This window comes from Patiria miniata, unplaced genomic scaffold (assembly GCF_015706575.1).
Source record: "Patiria miniata isolate m_02_andy unplaced genomic scaffold, ASM1570657v1 HiC_scaffold_24, whole genome shotgun sequence".
Classification (NCBI taxonomy): Eukaryota; Metazoa; Echinodermata; class Asteroidea; order Valvatida; family Asterinidae; genus Patiria; species Patiria miniata.
The window spans coordinates 14,741,362-14,756,652 of record NW_024037063.1 but is presented as its reverse complement, the minus strand read 5'-3'; the positions used below and the strand labels follow the sequence as shown (position 1 = coordinate 14,756,652).

The 15,291-nt window shown below is 39.3% G+C and overlaps 1 protein-coding gene across 1 annotated transcript in view; it reads left to right on the top strand.

The window, feature by feature from the left end:
- The window catches only part of LOC119731535 (A disintegrin and metalloproteinase with thrombospondin motifs 9-like), a 131,318-nt gene that overhangs the window by 40,065 nt on the left and 75,962 nt on the right, over positions 1–15,291 (top strand). The window contains exons 8-13 of the mRNA XM_038204708.1: positions 2,263–2,401; positions 6,394–6,501; positions 8,403–8,615; positions 11,340–11,457; positions 13,168–13,304; positions 14,245–14,362. Coding sequence (XP_038060636.1) covers positions 2,263–2,401; positions 6,394–6,501; positions 8,403–8,615; positions 11,340–11,457; positions 13,168–13,304; positions 14,245–14,362 — 833 coding nt within the window. The remainder of the gene's footprint in view (positions 1–2,262; positions 2,402–6,393; positions 6,502–8,402; positions 8,616–11,339; positions 11,458–13,167; positions 13,305–14,244; positions 14,363–15,291) is intronic.

Here is a 15,291-nt window from a genome sequence, read left to right as displayed (position 1 = left end):
TATGCTCCCTGTACACACTTGTATCCTGCTGTATAGACGCACCGATGTGGTAGTATTATCATGCAGACCTTTATGAACAATCTGAACAGCAACTTTTGTTTCTTTAATGGGTACCCGGTTACCCGTGTTTTTTTTTTGCAATCGGGTATCCGGTTCCTGTACTGCCCGTAAATGCACGCTCAAATATGTAGCAATGAGATGTGGAATTCATTGAACTCTCATTCAAATTCAATTTTTTACTTCGTCTCTAATTTGTTATAATTTTTCAATTTTAAAATATTTAAAATTTTACGCATCAAGTTTTTACACATGGTACATAAAACAGCAAAAAAGTGAGAAAAGTTTGAAAAGCAGTCCTCAGGAATCCTGACGCGCCATCTTGGTCTGGTTTCCTGAAGGCTTAAATCTTGGCATGGTGCTGATTCATCAATTAAGATAACATGTGCCAGCCTACATGAGTCTCTGCCCGTAAGCTGTGGGCTTATTATAGAATTATGATCAAGATGTTCAGGATGGCAGTGTTCATGGCTTGTAGAACATAAGAATTTAAATTTGTCCATTTGCGTTTTGTGGTAAAATGCTTGGAAAGTCCCCTTATACTATAGATGCAATCACCCAGGCATAGTTCTGAAGCAACTTTTGAAGCGGCTTTAAAAATATTTGAAAAAAGCCCTAGTTTTTTTTGGGTTGATCTGATTTTCCTGAGATTTTCTTTAAAAGAGGATTTTTTTTTTTTTTTTTTAAATCTTGAGTTTTTAGAACAACTTAGTAGAGAAATTTGAAGAGAAATACCAATGTTTTACTGAAGTAGTTGAGTCAAGTAAAAAAACTTAACGGAAAGAAAATGTACAAATTTCCTCAATATCACCTGTTCTGTATCATTTTCATCTTCACCTTAGACCCAATCTAGTTTCATTATACGGAAACTGAACCAGATGTTTTAATTGGAAATGTTAACAAGACTTAATTATTGATGAAGTCGGTCACCATTTTTTCCCCAGTAGTTTTTGTCCAAAAACTACTGGGAAAAAATACCTCAACAGCAGGAAAATTTATAACTTATTCTGTGTAAGCGCAACGACATATCCAGTGAGATATCCTTAAGAACCCAGACAGAATTGGCCAAAAGTTGACCAAAAACTACTGATAAAAAATACCTCAATGGCAAGAAAATGTATAACTTATTCTGTGTAAGCACAACAACATATCGGGTGAGATAACCTTAAGAACCCAGACAGAATTGGCCAAAAGTTGACCACTAAAACTACTGTTAAAAAAATACCTCAACGGCAAGAAAATTTATAATATATTCTGTGTAACTTGTAAGCGCAACAACATATCCGGTGAGATAACCTCAACAACCCAGACAGAATTGGCCGGAGGGGATAAAAGATATGGGTAAAAATGACCCAGCAACTCCTTACTTACAGTGGCAATAAAGAACACAAGCTGTTAACACGTCCAACAGGTGAGACGGAAATATGATGGTTTTTCAGACGCTAAAAGACCAGTCTACCTGTACCGAGGTCATCAAGACATCTAGTCAAATTTCTTGACCACTAAACTTTTCCTTTTAATACCGGAGCACAGAAATAAACCTTTGTTTTTGAATTGACTGCTGACCCTTTTCTTAACTTATTTAATATCTCCCTTTGGTCGCAATGGGTGTGTCTACTCATAAAAACCCTTTCTAAAACCTGACCCGATTTTGTTTCTCTTTTGGAAGAGAATTTTCTGTGTGGATTAAACATAAAATTGTACTAAGTGCTAATAATATTGGTATTGATTAAGGATTTGAACTCAGTTTTTGTCTTCCCAGTAACAGTACATACCTCCCCCTTGTAATTTGTCTAATAGTTGTTAATACTTGAAACAATTATTGGTTATTTGGAAATTAACAAACCACACCAGTTTTGAATAACGGGCTTGTATTAGTTGATTCTAATTTCTAATTTTGATTACCAACACTGGTGTAAAAAGGCTGCTTTTCAGAAACGCTCAAATCAAAATAGAATTTTTAAAATTTACATCATGGTCCAAACAAGTCACATCTGGCAAATAAGATAAAGATTGTATGAGCAAGTTGAAGTATTCTCCATCCAATAATAACCTAAGTTCTACATATGCCACACATTCACACAAGCAAACCACATTTCAGAAAGCCTCAAAACCTAAATATCAAACTTTTCACTTTTTTGTTAATCCACTAACATATTTTCCTCTTCCCTTGTTTTCCCTGATTTCTCCCCCTGATGCCATCAGCATGGGATACGGACAGTGTTTACTAGACTCCCCAACAGACGCCCAGATCTTGCCCAGTTACCAACCCGGCGAAGTCTACAACGTCACCAAGCAGTGTGAGCTGGTATTCGGCGAGGGATCAACGGTCTGTCCAATCATGGTAAGCAGAATCATGGAAATATATCATCTATGCGACCCGGGACGTTACCGTCGGTTACTTGCAGGCAAAACAGCTCCCTACACATATATGAACAGTAGATGGCGCTCTGTAACTATTTATGAGAGCTCCAGTGGAAGGCAGCGCTTGTGTTAACTTTTTTTTCGCATACAGCGCAATGTGTGACTACTTGTACTCTTATTGCACACTAACCTGTAGCACCATTAAAATGAGTAGCAGGTGCTGTTGGAAATGTATTTAAGTCATAAGAAAATCACAAGTCGTTCACAAGTCTGGTCACAAGTAACAGAGGATGAACACTAACAAAGGAATTTTTTTGTCACAGTTCATCTGAATAGCTTGGGACTCGAGGTGACTTGTGAAGAACTTGTAACGGAATTGTGAGGACTTGCGATTGAATCGACTACAGCACTGCATACAGTTCATTCCAAATGTGTTGATTCATTGCTCCGTTTTTGGTCGTTATCAAAGTGCATCTTACCCATGTGACCCCTGACCTGGTCGTCATTGAAACCCCCCCCCCCTTCTCTGACACCCTGGGGTGTCCCCAGGGTGTCTGGCAGGAAATCCCAACACGTTGACCCCCCACCGTTATCTCTTGGATCATTCAGTGGGTCGGTCATCTGTCAGGATTGGCCAGGGATCAACCAAGGAGACAGAGTACTCTCACAGCACTGTCTGTAGCTGTCATTGCTAGCAGCAGATTTTCATTTAAGATTGTAAACATGTACTTCAAATTGATTTTAGAAGAGTTTGACTCGGATAATGGCCCGAGCCAATGGCGAGGGTCATTATCTGCGTCCAGCTGGGGCCAATTTCATAGAGCTGCTTAAGCACAAGATTTGCTTAAGCACAAAAACGTCTTGCTTAATATAATCAGGTTACCGGCCAAAACTCCATGCGATTGTTATGCTAAGTAAACAACAGCTAAATACCAGTCACAAGCAATGTACATCACATGGAGTTTTGGCCGGTAACCTAATTTTACTAAGCAATGTTTTTTCGTGCTTAAGCAAATTTTCTGCTTAAGCAGCTCTATGAAATTGGGCCCAGGCCCTTAGCCAGTTTTTAACATACTTGTTTTATACCAGCCAAGCACATATTTATTCCCATTCATAAATACCTTTCGGACATAAAGTCAAAACAATACGAGTAAAAAATTCACAACTTTCCAATGATTTTGTACAACAATTTTACTTCATGTTTTGTGAAAAACCCCTCTGGCCATCTCTGTAGTATGTGCCTCTTGTACGCAGTGCTAAAAATCCCCTTATGTGGAAAGTGGCCCATGCGCGGTGCGTACAGCACGATGTGGCGCAGAACGCAGCTGTGTTTTACCGGTGGTTAAAAACAACCCAAGTGACAGGCTCTCCACCACTAAGAATTGGTAAATTGTCTCAGGTATTTACGAATGTGCATTGAAGACGAGCTATCTTCAAGTTTCACTCCTAAATATTAATTTTTTAATTTACCATTGTTTTAGCAATCCGAAAGTACTTCACTTTTAAAAATCCGACCCATGTTAAGTTATGAAATTTTTTAAATTATTTGTGTCCTAACAATAATTAAGTTTGCGCAGGATAGACTGGTTCCTCTCCTGCCCCCTATAGGGATTGATAATGTAGGGACCAGGAACCAGTCTACTTGCAGGGAGGATTTATTTATGCACATTAAAACTCAAAGCCTTTTTTAAAGTTTTTTTTTTCATAAATATAAAAATCTACAAGTGCAAGGATTTTTAACTGAGATTCTTATTCTAACTTGCTACAAGCATAGTTTGTGATCACTTTCCGAATAAATGTGTTACAAAATCTTTTCCTGGCATATTCGAAATGACACTTTTAAAAAACAAGTACATAGTACACATCTTGTTTTGTTTGCTATTAGTCATTTCCGAGTCAAAAACAGCCAGCAAAAAAAATCATGATTTCCGTACAAACGGGCCAATCTGAATCGTGAATAACTTTTGGAACAAATCACTAATTTGCGAGGAAAAGTATCATTAATATTCTGTCCAAAAAGAGCCAATAAATCAATGCTCACGCCCCACCTTGGCACCTGTTGGCATGAATGTGGCTTTTTTTTCCTGGGTTAATTTTCCTTCCTGTCGGAAAATTTCTGACAAGTCTGGAGCACCAGGGAAGCAGTAATGATACATTGCCTTGGGGAGCAATACGGGGGTAATTTGATTTTCTGCCTTTTAGCGCTGATCTAGTTGAGAGCATTGCCATGCTTTTCCTGGTCAAAAGAAACAGAGAAAACCAGGTCTATGTACAAATTGGCGTTTTACGAACCTTCTAAGTTTTTTGTCACTTCTCAGGTCAGTTTTGGGGTCAAAATGGAGTATTTAATTCCATGGCTATTACCCTGGAATCTTGCACGACTTAAAATCTAACAAAAAAAGTACAGTTATAAAATAGGGATGCCAAAAATTGTGCACAGAATTGATAATATTTTTTTCAGATTCAGTCATTGGGATCAGTTGTTTTCATAATATCACAAGAAAATAGAATCTATAACTTGTAAATCGTTGTGTCAGTGCAACAAGGTCGTAACTCCGTTCTGCAACGAAGTCGTATCTCGCGCGAATACGCTCCGTGCAACAAGGTCGTATCTCGACGTCCATTGACTTCGTGTGTACATCCGGGTTATGTTAAGTGAGATACGACCTTTTGACATTCTGAAACTCGCGTTTCACGTACGGCCCATTTTAGGAGATACGACCTTGTTGCACGGGGCACAACGAAATATAATACAGATGATTCAGTATCAAACCTGATTAAGGCCAATTGCATCTCAAGTAAAATTTTCAGTAAACAAAGGAAAACAAAACAAACTACAGTAAAACTAACAAACTATACTGAAAAAAGACGAGAAAAAAGGTGTAGCTATATTGTAGTTTCTGTGAGGACATCTTAGTTGTGTGTGTCCATACTAATTAAATTAGGCCAGAATGCTTTAATGTTATTTAGTGGGAATGTTTGAAGTATTAAGAATGTTTGATATTCTGTCAGTAAACGTCATTCTAGAAATACTAGCCGGCAATTGGGTTATAGGGTCTTCCCCCTCCTTTTTTAAACTTGCATTTTTATACTTGTACATATTACTTGTACTCATAACCAACATATTTCAGTTGAATGCAGGTTTAATAGATTAAAATAAAAATAGTAAGGCATCCTTTTTCTTCCCAATTTGTACTATTTACATGCCAATTTACTTACCAATTTAAGAACTATATGGCCTGAAATTGTGTTCCTTTTTCGCAGAGCGTTTACAATCCTAGAAATACAAAAATCACATCTGGAATACTAGTCATTATTCCTGCCTCGAGGGGGCTGGCCAAATTGCCATTTGATGAACGTTAACTGGGCATAATCTTGGATAGAAATTGGGATTTGATTGACTAGTAACCTAGTCAGCAATGGGGTTTGCTTTGGTGAGCTTTTCAGCAGGGGTTCCTGGGTCCAATATCCTATTTTTCTTGGATATACTTTGCTGACATGGATGTTTTGTAAGAGTTGAAACAATTCAACAGTGGTCACTTCCTTACTTGATTAACTGATTTAATGTTTTAAGAAATAAAAAAAAGAATTCCAAACAAACCACTAAGGAAAAATGAAAATAAGTAGTATTTTTCATCTCTGAGTGATCCCCGTTTGCTATTTCCCAGGTTTGTAGCTTGCTGATAATGCTAGCATCGTGACTTTGGGCGTGATCCATGGCTACATGACATATATGGGTTCACGGCTTCTGACTAGCCCCCCTTGAACAAAGACATTGACTAAATGGGGAACCACCAACATAGGGCTTGATAGCTCAGTTGGTAGAGCACCGGAACGGCAATCCGGAGGACGCAGGTTCAAACTCAGCTCCTCTTGATGTTTATTCAACTTTAAAAGTTAAAAATTAAATGTCCCGACATGCAGTATCAAAACTTTGCCTTTTCATTTTGTCAATTTTTTGATCTGTTACAGAAAACTTGCAATAGGTTATGGTGCACCGGTTCGTCGCAAGGCTCACGACGTGGGTGTCGAACCCAGCACATGCCCTGGGCAGACGGCACACCCTGCGGTCACAACAAGGTAATTCAGAACCTGCTTGAAAATTCATCTTTATTTATTCTTGGATAGCTTGATGGTTAAGTACTTGATTGTTTAAAAAAAAATTAAATTTGCTCTAAGAGTTTTTCGGCGAACACTAAATCAGCTGGCAATCTGTGTCATGTTGTTATGATAAAACTAATGTGTTTGGTTTAACATTCTAGAAATGATAAAGTCATTTTGCAGCGAGATGGGTAATTCTTAGTTCCTTTGTTTTTGTACATTTCTAGCTTTTTTTGTGGAATATTTCATGGTGTATAGGTGTATTCTGGTTTGTATTCATTTTTGGCAGTAATATTTCTTCAGTTCTACCATGTCAGGATCCTGAAGATAATGTGAAATTTCTGCTGTGATTATTAGCTAATGTTCGTCATCAGATAGTTTCACTAAAATGTCATCACTGTTATAGTTCAGTTAAAAAAAAGAAAACACTGAGTTTTCTCTTTTTCTTTTAACTTTGTATTGTACGGTAATATCTCTGCCATTTCCTCAAAATAAAGTGTCCATACTTAATTCAGTTTGACCATTTATTCCTCTTTAAAATTCCTTTACAACAAAAAGAAGAAATGTACAAGTAACTGCAGTAAATTGGAGAGGCAGAAACAATCAAGATTGATTGGGAACCAAGTTGTAGTGGACTGCAACTTGGACTCAGTCAAAACACCAAATTTAGTCCTAGACAAAATAACCAGAATGCCGTGGCCTCGTTAGCGGTGCACCTCCCCAGCCGTGCGCCTCCCCACAAAAATGTCCGGATATAATGTACTTGGCTCTCGTTCCTGTACAAATGACTCCGTGGAGACTATGTTGTGTGACACAAACTCGATCGGATTTCTCGCCAATTGCCCGGACCTGAAGACATGAATGTTTGAGCCCATTACCGGAAACTCAATACCGTTGGATCTCGGTCTAGGCTTCCCCAGTAAATTGAGGTATCGTGAGGGAACAGGGTTAAAGTAGCTGTCCGGTCCTGACTATAAACAGCCTACTTGTCTCCCAAGTAAATCTTGGAGTAAGGGTGCATTTAAGGAGATTTTTTTGTCAAGGTAAACTTTGAACAGTTTTAGAAACTTGAAAAAGCACTGCATTGGGGGGGGGGGGGGTGGGCCTAGAATGCTTCAGTGCTCTGATTGGAGCAAGAAAAGTGAACAGTGTCTTAATAATTTGTGGGTCTCGCCACAAAGTGACTTATCGTGTGCACACACTCTATTGACTTTGCGTCATGAAGTGATGCAAAGAATGAATGAAAGGATGAATTGTACACTGGCATACCCTTTGATTATGTGGACAGCATTGAGGCTTGTTATCTCTCACAGAAACCATTTATTCACCATTACAAAATAAGAGTTGATTCTGAAAATAGATATTTGATGAGAATAGGTCTTGATGCCTCCAACTGTGTTCTCCCACAGTCACTCTTCATTAGAATGACACACACCTCTTCAGAGAAGAGATATTGCACGTGCACCCGCAAACCTATCAAGGTGCTTTACATTATTACCCTGCTCATTGGGCCAATAAAACATTCCAAAGACATCTCAGCTCCCTGAGGAGTATTGGCTCGATGCTACCATTTCGACAAAGCAGCTAAAATCAATCACACAGTGCGCCTTTCAAATCACACACAGATATTTGATTTTGTGAAGGGAGGGTGACATTACATGTTTTAACTGCAGTTTAACTAGCCGCTTAACACTTAAAAGTAAACAATTTGATGCAAAATATTAATAAAAACATTCATTACATTGGCCTCACAGCTGGATTTAGTTTTGAAATTCATGTTTGAATTTTCTTCAGTGGTTTTGTAAGGCTGTTTTCCATATTTGTACCATAATTATTTTTTTTCTTGATTGTTGTCCCCCCTTTTCTTTTCCTCTCGGCAGTGGTGTGATCGAGGCAAGTGCATCTCCCGTCGCCATCACAGCCTAGCCTCCGTTGATGGCGGCTGGGGTAAGTGGGAGCCTTACGGGCAGTGTTCCAGGACTTGTGGAGGAGGGGTCAGGCAAGCCATCCGTCAGTGCACCCAGCCTGTCCCCCAGAATGGCGGCAAGTACTGTATAGGCAGGAGAGCACGCTTTGGATCCTGTAATTCAAGGGTAAGGAGTATGAGCAATCCACATTACAGTGCCCAACCCAGTCTTAAGAACGTTGGCACATTGACCCAAGAAATACCAAGCATGCCTACACAAGGTCTTTTTTAAAAATGCATATTCATCCTAAGCAAGGCTAAAAGCTACTAAAAGTACAGGACTACAAGAGAAAAAAAGATGAGTAGGTACCCAGGAAAACTGAAGGTAGGAATTAACATTCCTCTTGAAACAGGACAACCCAGTCTTGGGAACGTTGGCACATTGACCAAAAAAATACCAAGCATGCCTACACAAGTTCTTTTAAAAAAAATGCATATTCACCCTGAACAAGGCTAAAAGCCACTTAAGGTACAGGACTACAAGAGAAATAAGAAGAGTAGGTACTCAGGAAAACTGAAGGTAGGAATTAGCATTCCTCTTGAAACAGGACAGATCATAGGTTGGAGGGAAACAAGCACCAGGCAAGGAATTCCAAAGAGATGCAGCACGTGAGGGAAAAGCTATTGGAATATCCTTCTGTAGATGTGGGTATATGGATGAGAACAGGCAGAAAGCTGAGTTTCTCTAATGGTTTATGCTCGGAGGGTTTCAGTGCCAAAGTTCCCAAGACTGCTTTTGATTCATCCATGTTTAGATACCCCCTATACAGCTATGACGGCTTCATCGTACTTTCCGGGGATTAAGGAATTCAAATCCCAAATCTAGTGTTAGACCAATTCTATACCCCACAAAATATTTGTCATGGCGAAACCACTTTCAACTTTCATGGTCAACATCTTGCAAATATTATCCTGCACTTTTCAGCTGTCCTTCACTGTAAATACATTCTGTAGCCTTTGATGTTTTTCACAAGAAGTTTTTTAACTAAAATTGCGTGTGACCAAAAAGGTACAATTCTTATCGTTTCAGTTTGCGGTTACACCACGTGGTAATAACTACTGCGCAGTAGATACCAGTATTTAGTTCTGAAAAGAACTTGTCCTGCTTATTATCCACTTTCGTTAAATAGTTTTAGTTCCAATAAGAACAGTCCTGCTTTAAGTTCTAAAAGAACTTGTCTCAAGGACAAGTTCTTTTAGAACTAAATATCTACTGAGCAGTAGTTACTACCACATGGTGTTACCGCAAACCGAAACGATACTGGCACTCCACCAAGCAAAGCCTAATTTACTGTCCTTCATGTCAGAACTTAGATTTATTAGCACAACTTGTCTAGTCTGCCAACATTTTTTTTTTTGGTCAAACATTTCTGGAAAGGCGACGTACGCTAAACATTACCAGCCCAACCTACCCTGATAGCCCCAACTTAACGCCTGGAAATCCCTCATTACTAACCACTATTCCCTGGCCGAGCGGCACGCCTATCTCACCACCCCTATGTCCACAAACAACTTCACTAACTGATTAAAACATTGTGAGCAACCCTTTCCTATTTTGGGGGGTTTTGAAAATTGATCAGGAAATATGTATGCGAAACATATGGTGATGGGGTTGGCTGTGTGAGAGATTGGAACAGTTGTGTGTGTGTGTGTTCCACCCCGGAATATTTTGACACAATCCAAGGTCGTCAAAATGATTATCGTTCTTGACATTAAATGATGACTGACATGTTATGTCACCTGTCACCTGTCACCTAAAAATGAGCTTAAATTTGGACTTTTAACCACTTTAGGATGGGATTATTTTTGCCGAAAATTTTGATTTTCGGAAAAGGCAGCCAATTTCTGTTATACAGCCAAATGCCACAATACTGGTTTGCAAGAGTCATTTCAACAGTGTTTGTACGATGTTTCTTGCCAAAACCTCATATTTTTCAACACTCCTGGGTGTGCTCACGGAGCGCAAATTGTAGAACAATAGTCTGCCTCCTCAGACTTCTCGGACTTTGTGTGTGTGTACAAAACAAATGAGGGATTAGCATGTATAGACGTCAACCGGAGGCGAGTCGAGGCAAGTGCCTGTGTATAAAAACGGCCAGATTGTGTTATCATCTCATTTGACGCGTACTGGTTAAAGGGAATATACATCATTTGCTTTGGCTGTAATTTTCAGAAATGGATGGAATTGGGGGGTTGGAAATATATAGCAAATATAGTTACACTGACTTTTTTGAGGTTTTGGGTTCGAAAATGCTATAAAAACCAAGAAAAACAATCTTTTTCCTGTAGTCTGGTTCCCTGACTCCATTTATGAAGAAACAGAGCACTTAACATATATTGGGGAATTGTAAGGTCAGGGAACCAGTCTAGCTGGCTTGTACCCTTTCATAGGTGTGTAATCGATTGCAAACAAGTGCGATGGTCAACTGGGGCCAGTATTTGAAAAAAGCCAGTTTTTTCCAACGCTGATCGGCCGATCAGCGTTGGAAATTGATACAAAAATACCAATTTTTCTTGAAAATGACAGTAAACCAGGTGCCATGATTTTACAGGATGCTTTACACTGTCATTCACTAACAGTCCAGCAAGGTATTTCAAAATGATTTGGTAGTTTTATTTTTTGATGTTTGCAAATGTTGTATTTTCCCTTTAAAGAATTGAGATATGTATATATTTGTTATTCTGCAGAATAAGAGCTTTCTAATGGTTCATAGTGTTCTTGAAAACAAAATGCCAAAATACGAATTATTTTTTATTATTATTAATATTTTTAATGTGGAATAACTTCTCTTTCACTTTGTATCTTCATATTGTAAAAGATCACACCATTCTTTCACCTTTTCACTGGTAGCCGTGTCCAGATGGCAGTATACCATTCAGGGAAGAGCAGTGCGCCGCTTACAACGGCAACAACTTCAACATCCAGGGTGTGCCCCGGGACGTCCGATGGGTTGCCAAGTATACCGGTGGTGAGTGCTAACTCGTTGAAACATATTTTATTATAGTACACATCTGCATGCATCTACTACAAATGACGACAAGATACCCATAAGTGGCCTCCTTCAGATATCCACTCATCTTGTCCTCCCCCAAAGTATGCCCCTGTTTCCCCAAAAGTTGGTTTACCCAAAAATTGAAGTTTCATTGCGTTACCCGCTGCTACATCACATTCGAACCAGCCAGCTGATCTCGTTAGCTCTGTGGTCGAGTGGTAAGACATCTGCACAAGAAAGCAGGAAGTCGTAGGTTCGAGGCCCACCCGAGTAATTTTTTTCTCGCTTTCACTCGGGGTAACACACTGAGTATACAGTGTGTATACGTCAGTGAAGGGCAAAATCAAATATTGAATCAATAATTATTTATCCCCCTCCCAACCAAAACAACGCTCTAAAACTTTTGTTGATAAGGATAAATTAATTATTTATTTCTGGGGGGGGGGGTGTTGGAATGCAGGAATACAAATATTTGAATTTAATTCAACTAGACATTATTTTCTCAGTGATGTCCTCTGTTATATTCAGAGAAGGAAGGAGAATTAATTTACAGAGAAAAGCTGTTGTACCTTTTTTGGGGTACAAGGCACAAATTCACAAACAAGAACAAAAAAGAAAGAAGAAAATATCAATTCAAAAACAGCAATTAATAAAAAAAATGGAGATAAATAGTAGTGTTAGTGTGCTAGGCATGTGTGCTAGGCAAAACCACAATACAGAAAAAAATGACAAAATTATAGAAAAAAAATTGACATTAGATAAAATCTGTCTGTGGAATTGAGGGTTGATCTCCCATTCACCCAGCCCACAATGGGGTGCAGCGCTGGAGCCAACCCGCCTGACAGAACCAGACTAATGACTTGAAAGTCTGGCACCAAATTCCACATACATTGGCAGCCATAACGGTGACAGAATGTTTTGTCATCATCCATTGACTGACCCACTTTTGGAAAAGGGGGGGGGGGGGGTGGGGTAAAAGATGCTAAAATACTTGTCTTAGAATGATTTGATGTGCAGGGTTTTAGGGATTGAGTTGTCATCATCAGCTGTCGCTGGTCATGCCGAATTGCTAGACTTTCTGACCCACATTCATCAAATGTCATCTCACTTATCTCCCATATTATATGTGGATTGTGGTAAAAATTATATTGTTAATTTCTGGTAACGAATCATGGAATTTAAAGTTTTTGTGGGGGGGGGGGTTGTTCGTCGCTGTGAATCCTTTTAAGAGAATGAGGTGAAGATATGTCCACATATTCTGGGTGAAATTTTGTCATAAAAAAACAGGATAAAATTGTGGGTTGTACAAATGACCATGATATCAAATACACATGTGAGCATACCAGTAATTTAGCAGAGCTAGGAATTTTTTGTTTTATCCAGGGTAAGGGGCCATTCAAAATTTTTCGATGTTTTTAAATTGAATTTTTTTTTTCCAAATTGTTTTGACCCACCCACCCCAATTTTCAATCATAAAATATTGATTTTTTATTCAATAAAAAAACACGGCGGAATGCAGCTGAAGACCCTTGAAGAACCCTGGACGCATGTAGAAGTCATGTTGGGTTCTTGCTAGTTTGAAAAAGGTTGCCAGAATCTCTGGGTTTGACCCAGTTTCAACATGGAGATTTTAGCTAGTGTGTAAGGGTCTTTGTATTCACCAAGTTTCACTCTCTCCCTCTGCAGTCCAGATAAAGGATCAGTGCAGTCTCTTCTGCCGCGTGGAGGGGAGCATCGCCTTCTACAAACTGGCCAAGAAAGTGGTGGATGGCACGCCTTGCGGACCGGACACCAGTGACATATGTGTGCAAGGTCAATGCTGGGTGGGTGTCAAGTACCGTCTCCTCATTGGATAATCAAAACGTCTTACCAAAGACTAGGGAGCAGTGTTGTTGTCCGAGACATCACAAGCTCTCACAATTCATCACAAGTCCTCACAAGTCCTCATAAGTCATGAAAAGTCATGACAAGTCCTCAAAATTCCTCACAAGCCATCACATATCCCCACAATTCCTCACAAGTCCTCACGAGTCCACACAAGTCATCACAAGTCCTCAAAATTCCTCACAAGCCATCACATATCCCCCACAATTCCTCACAAGTCCTCACAATTCCATACAAGTCCTCACAAGTCACCACAAGTCCTCACATGTCCTCACAAGTCCTTACAAGTCCTCACAGGTGGTCACCAATCTATCACATGTCATCACAAGTCCTCAAAATTCCTTACAAGCCATCACAAGTCCCCACAATTCCTCAAAAGTCCTCATGAGTCCACACATGTCCTCACAAAGCCATCACAAGTCCTCACAAGTATATTACATGTTGAAACATGAAACAAAAGCACTCTGTAACTGGAGACGCTTCAGTAACTGCAAAACTCCCTGGCCAGACTCAAAACCACAGTCTGCAGAATAAATAACACATTTTGAATTTGATGATCCAAATCAGAATGACAGGACCCCTCCACATAAACAATAAAATAAAAAGAATCAGGATCCAGTAACATGGAGCTGTTAAGCACAGATACCTGGTAAGCGCAAAATATATTAGCTTAGCAGAAACAGGTCACCAGCCAAAATGTCCTGTTATGTCAATGACTGTTCCCAGCTAATGTTTGCGAAGTGACAAAAAAAAATTGCTAATCAAAAATGTTCTGCTTACCATTTCCATGAAAATTGCACCGAGTTCTTCAGACTGCTAGTGGATTATTTTAGGAATCAAGTTTTTTTCAAGATTGTTTGTTGCCCTTCATTGATTCAGCAAGCTGGCTGTGACCATATCTTGGGTTCCAAGACGACGAGAGATGACTGTGGGGTCTGTGGAGGAGACCACCAGGCATGCACGACCATCACCGACACCTACAATGAGGCACACTATGGTGAGACAAATCACTCAATATCTCGTGGGTCTTACAGTTTGTTTCTCCCCATGCTCTTTTCGAGTCCCCCCCCCAAAAAAAAAAATTGGTTTTTTTAGCTGTACAAACTTTATTCACTTTTGAATGAGGCATCACACAAAAAGATTATTTATTATTATTATTATTATTAATCATTTCTGGTAATGAAACCAAGGATTCCTCAAAAGTGCCCTAGGCACTGTAGCTCGCAAGCCTGAAGAAACCTGTGGAGAGAAGACAATGAGAAGAAGTTACAGTTTTAGAGGTGGGAGGAAAAGCCTAGAAGAATATTCTTGGGAAACCCACGGAATCAGGTAGGGACTGAAAACCCAATCCACATATTGGCCCAGGCGGGATTCAAACCCGGGTCACAGCGGTGGAAGGCGAGGAAAGTACCGCTACGCCAACCTGACTCCCCAAGCCAACCTGACTCCCTAAAATTTTGGAACGATTGGTTCACTAATTTCAAGTTATTTGCGGCCAGACAATAATTCAGGCATATCTTGTGTGCCATGTTGGCCAGACAATAATTCAGGCATATCTTTTGTGCCATGTTGGCACAAAAGCAAAATAACTTGTATTTCAGGGGTTTGAAAAGTCCAAAATAGGAGAAAACGAAAATTGATTGTGCTGTAGAGCAGGGGTAGAGCAATTCATAATAAATAAGAGTTTAAAACAATAAATAAGTATCCACTGTTGTAATTAATAGTCTACCAATGTTCTTTTGCTGTCTTGGAGAGTGAACAGTTCTATAAAAAAAGAATGGAAAAAAAAGGTTGAAAAACACAGAACTCTTCGTTTTTTTATTTCTCTTCATTCAGACTTGAAAACAATGTGGACGATAAATTTGTGCATCTCTAGATCGAGAATTTCTTATCCTGTTTTTAACAGTTTCAACTACAAATGTTGGA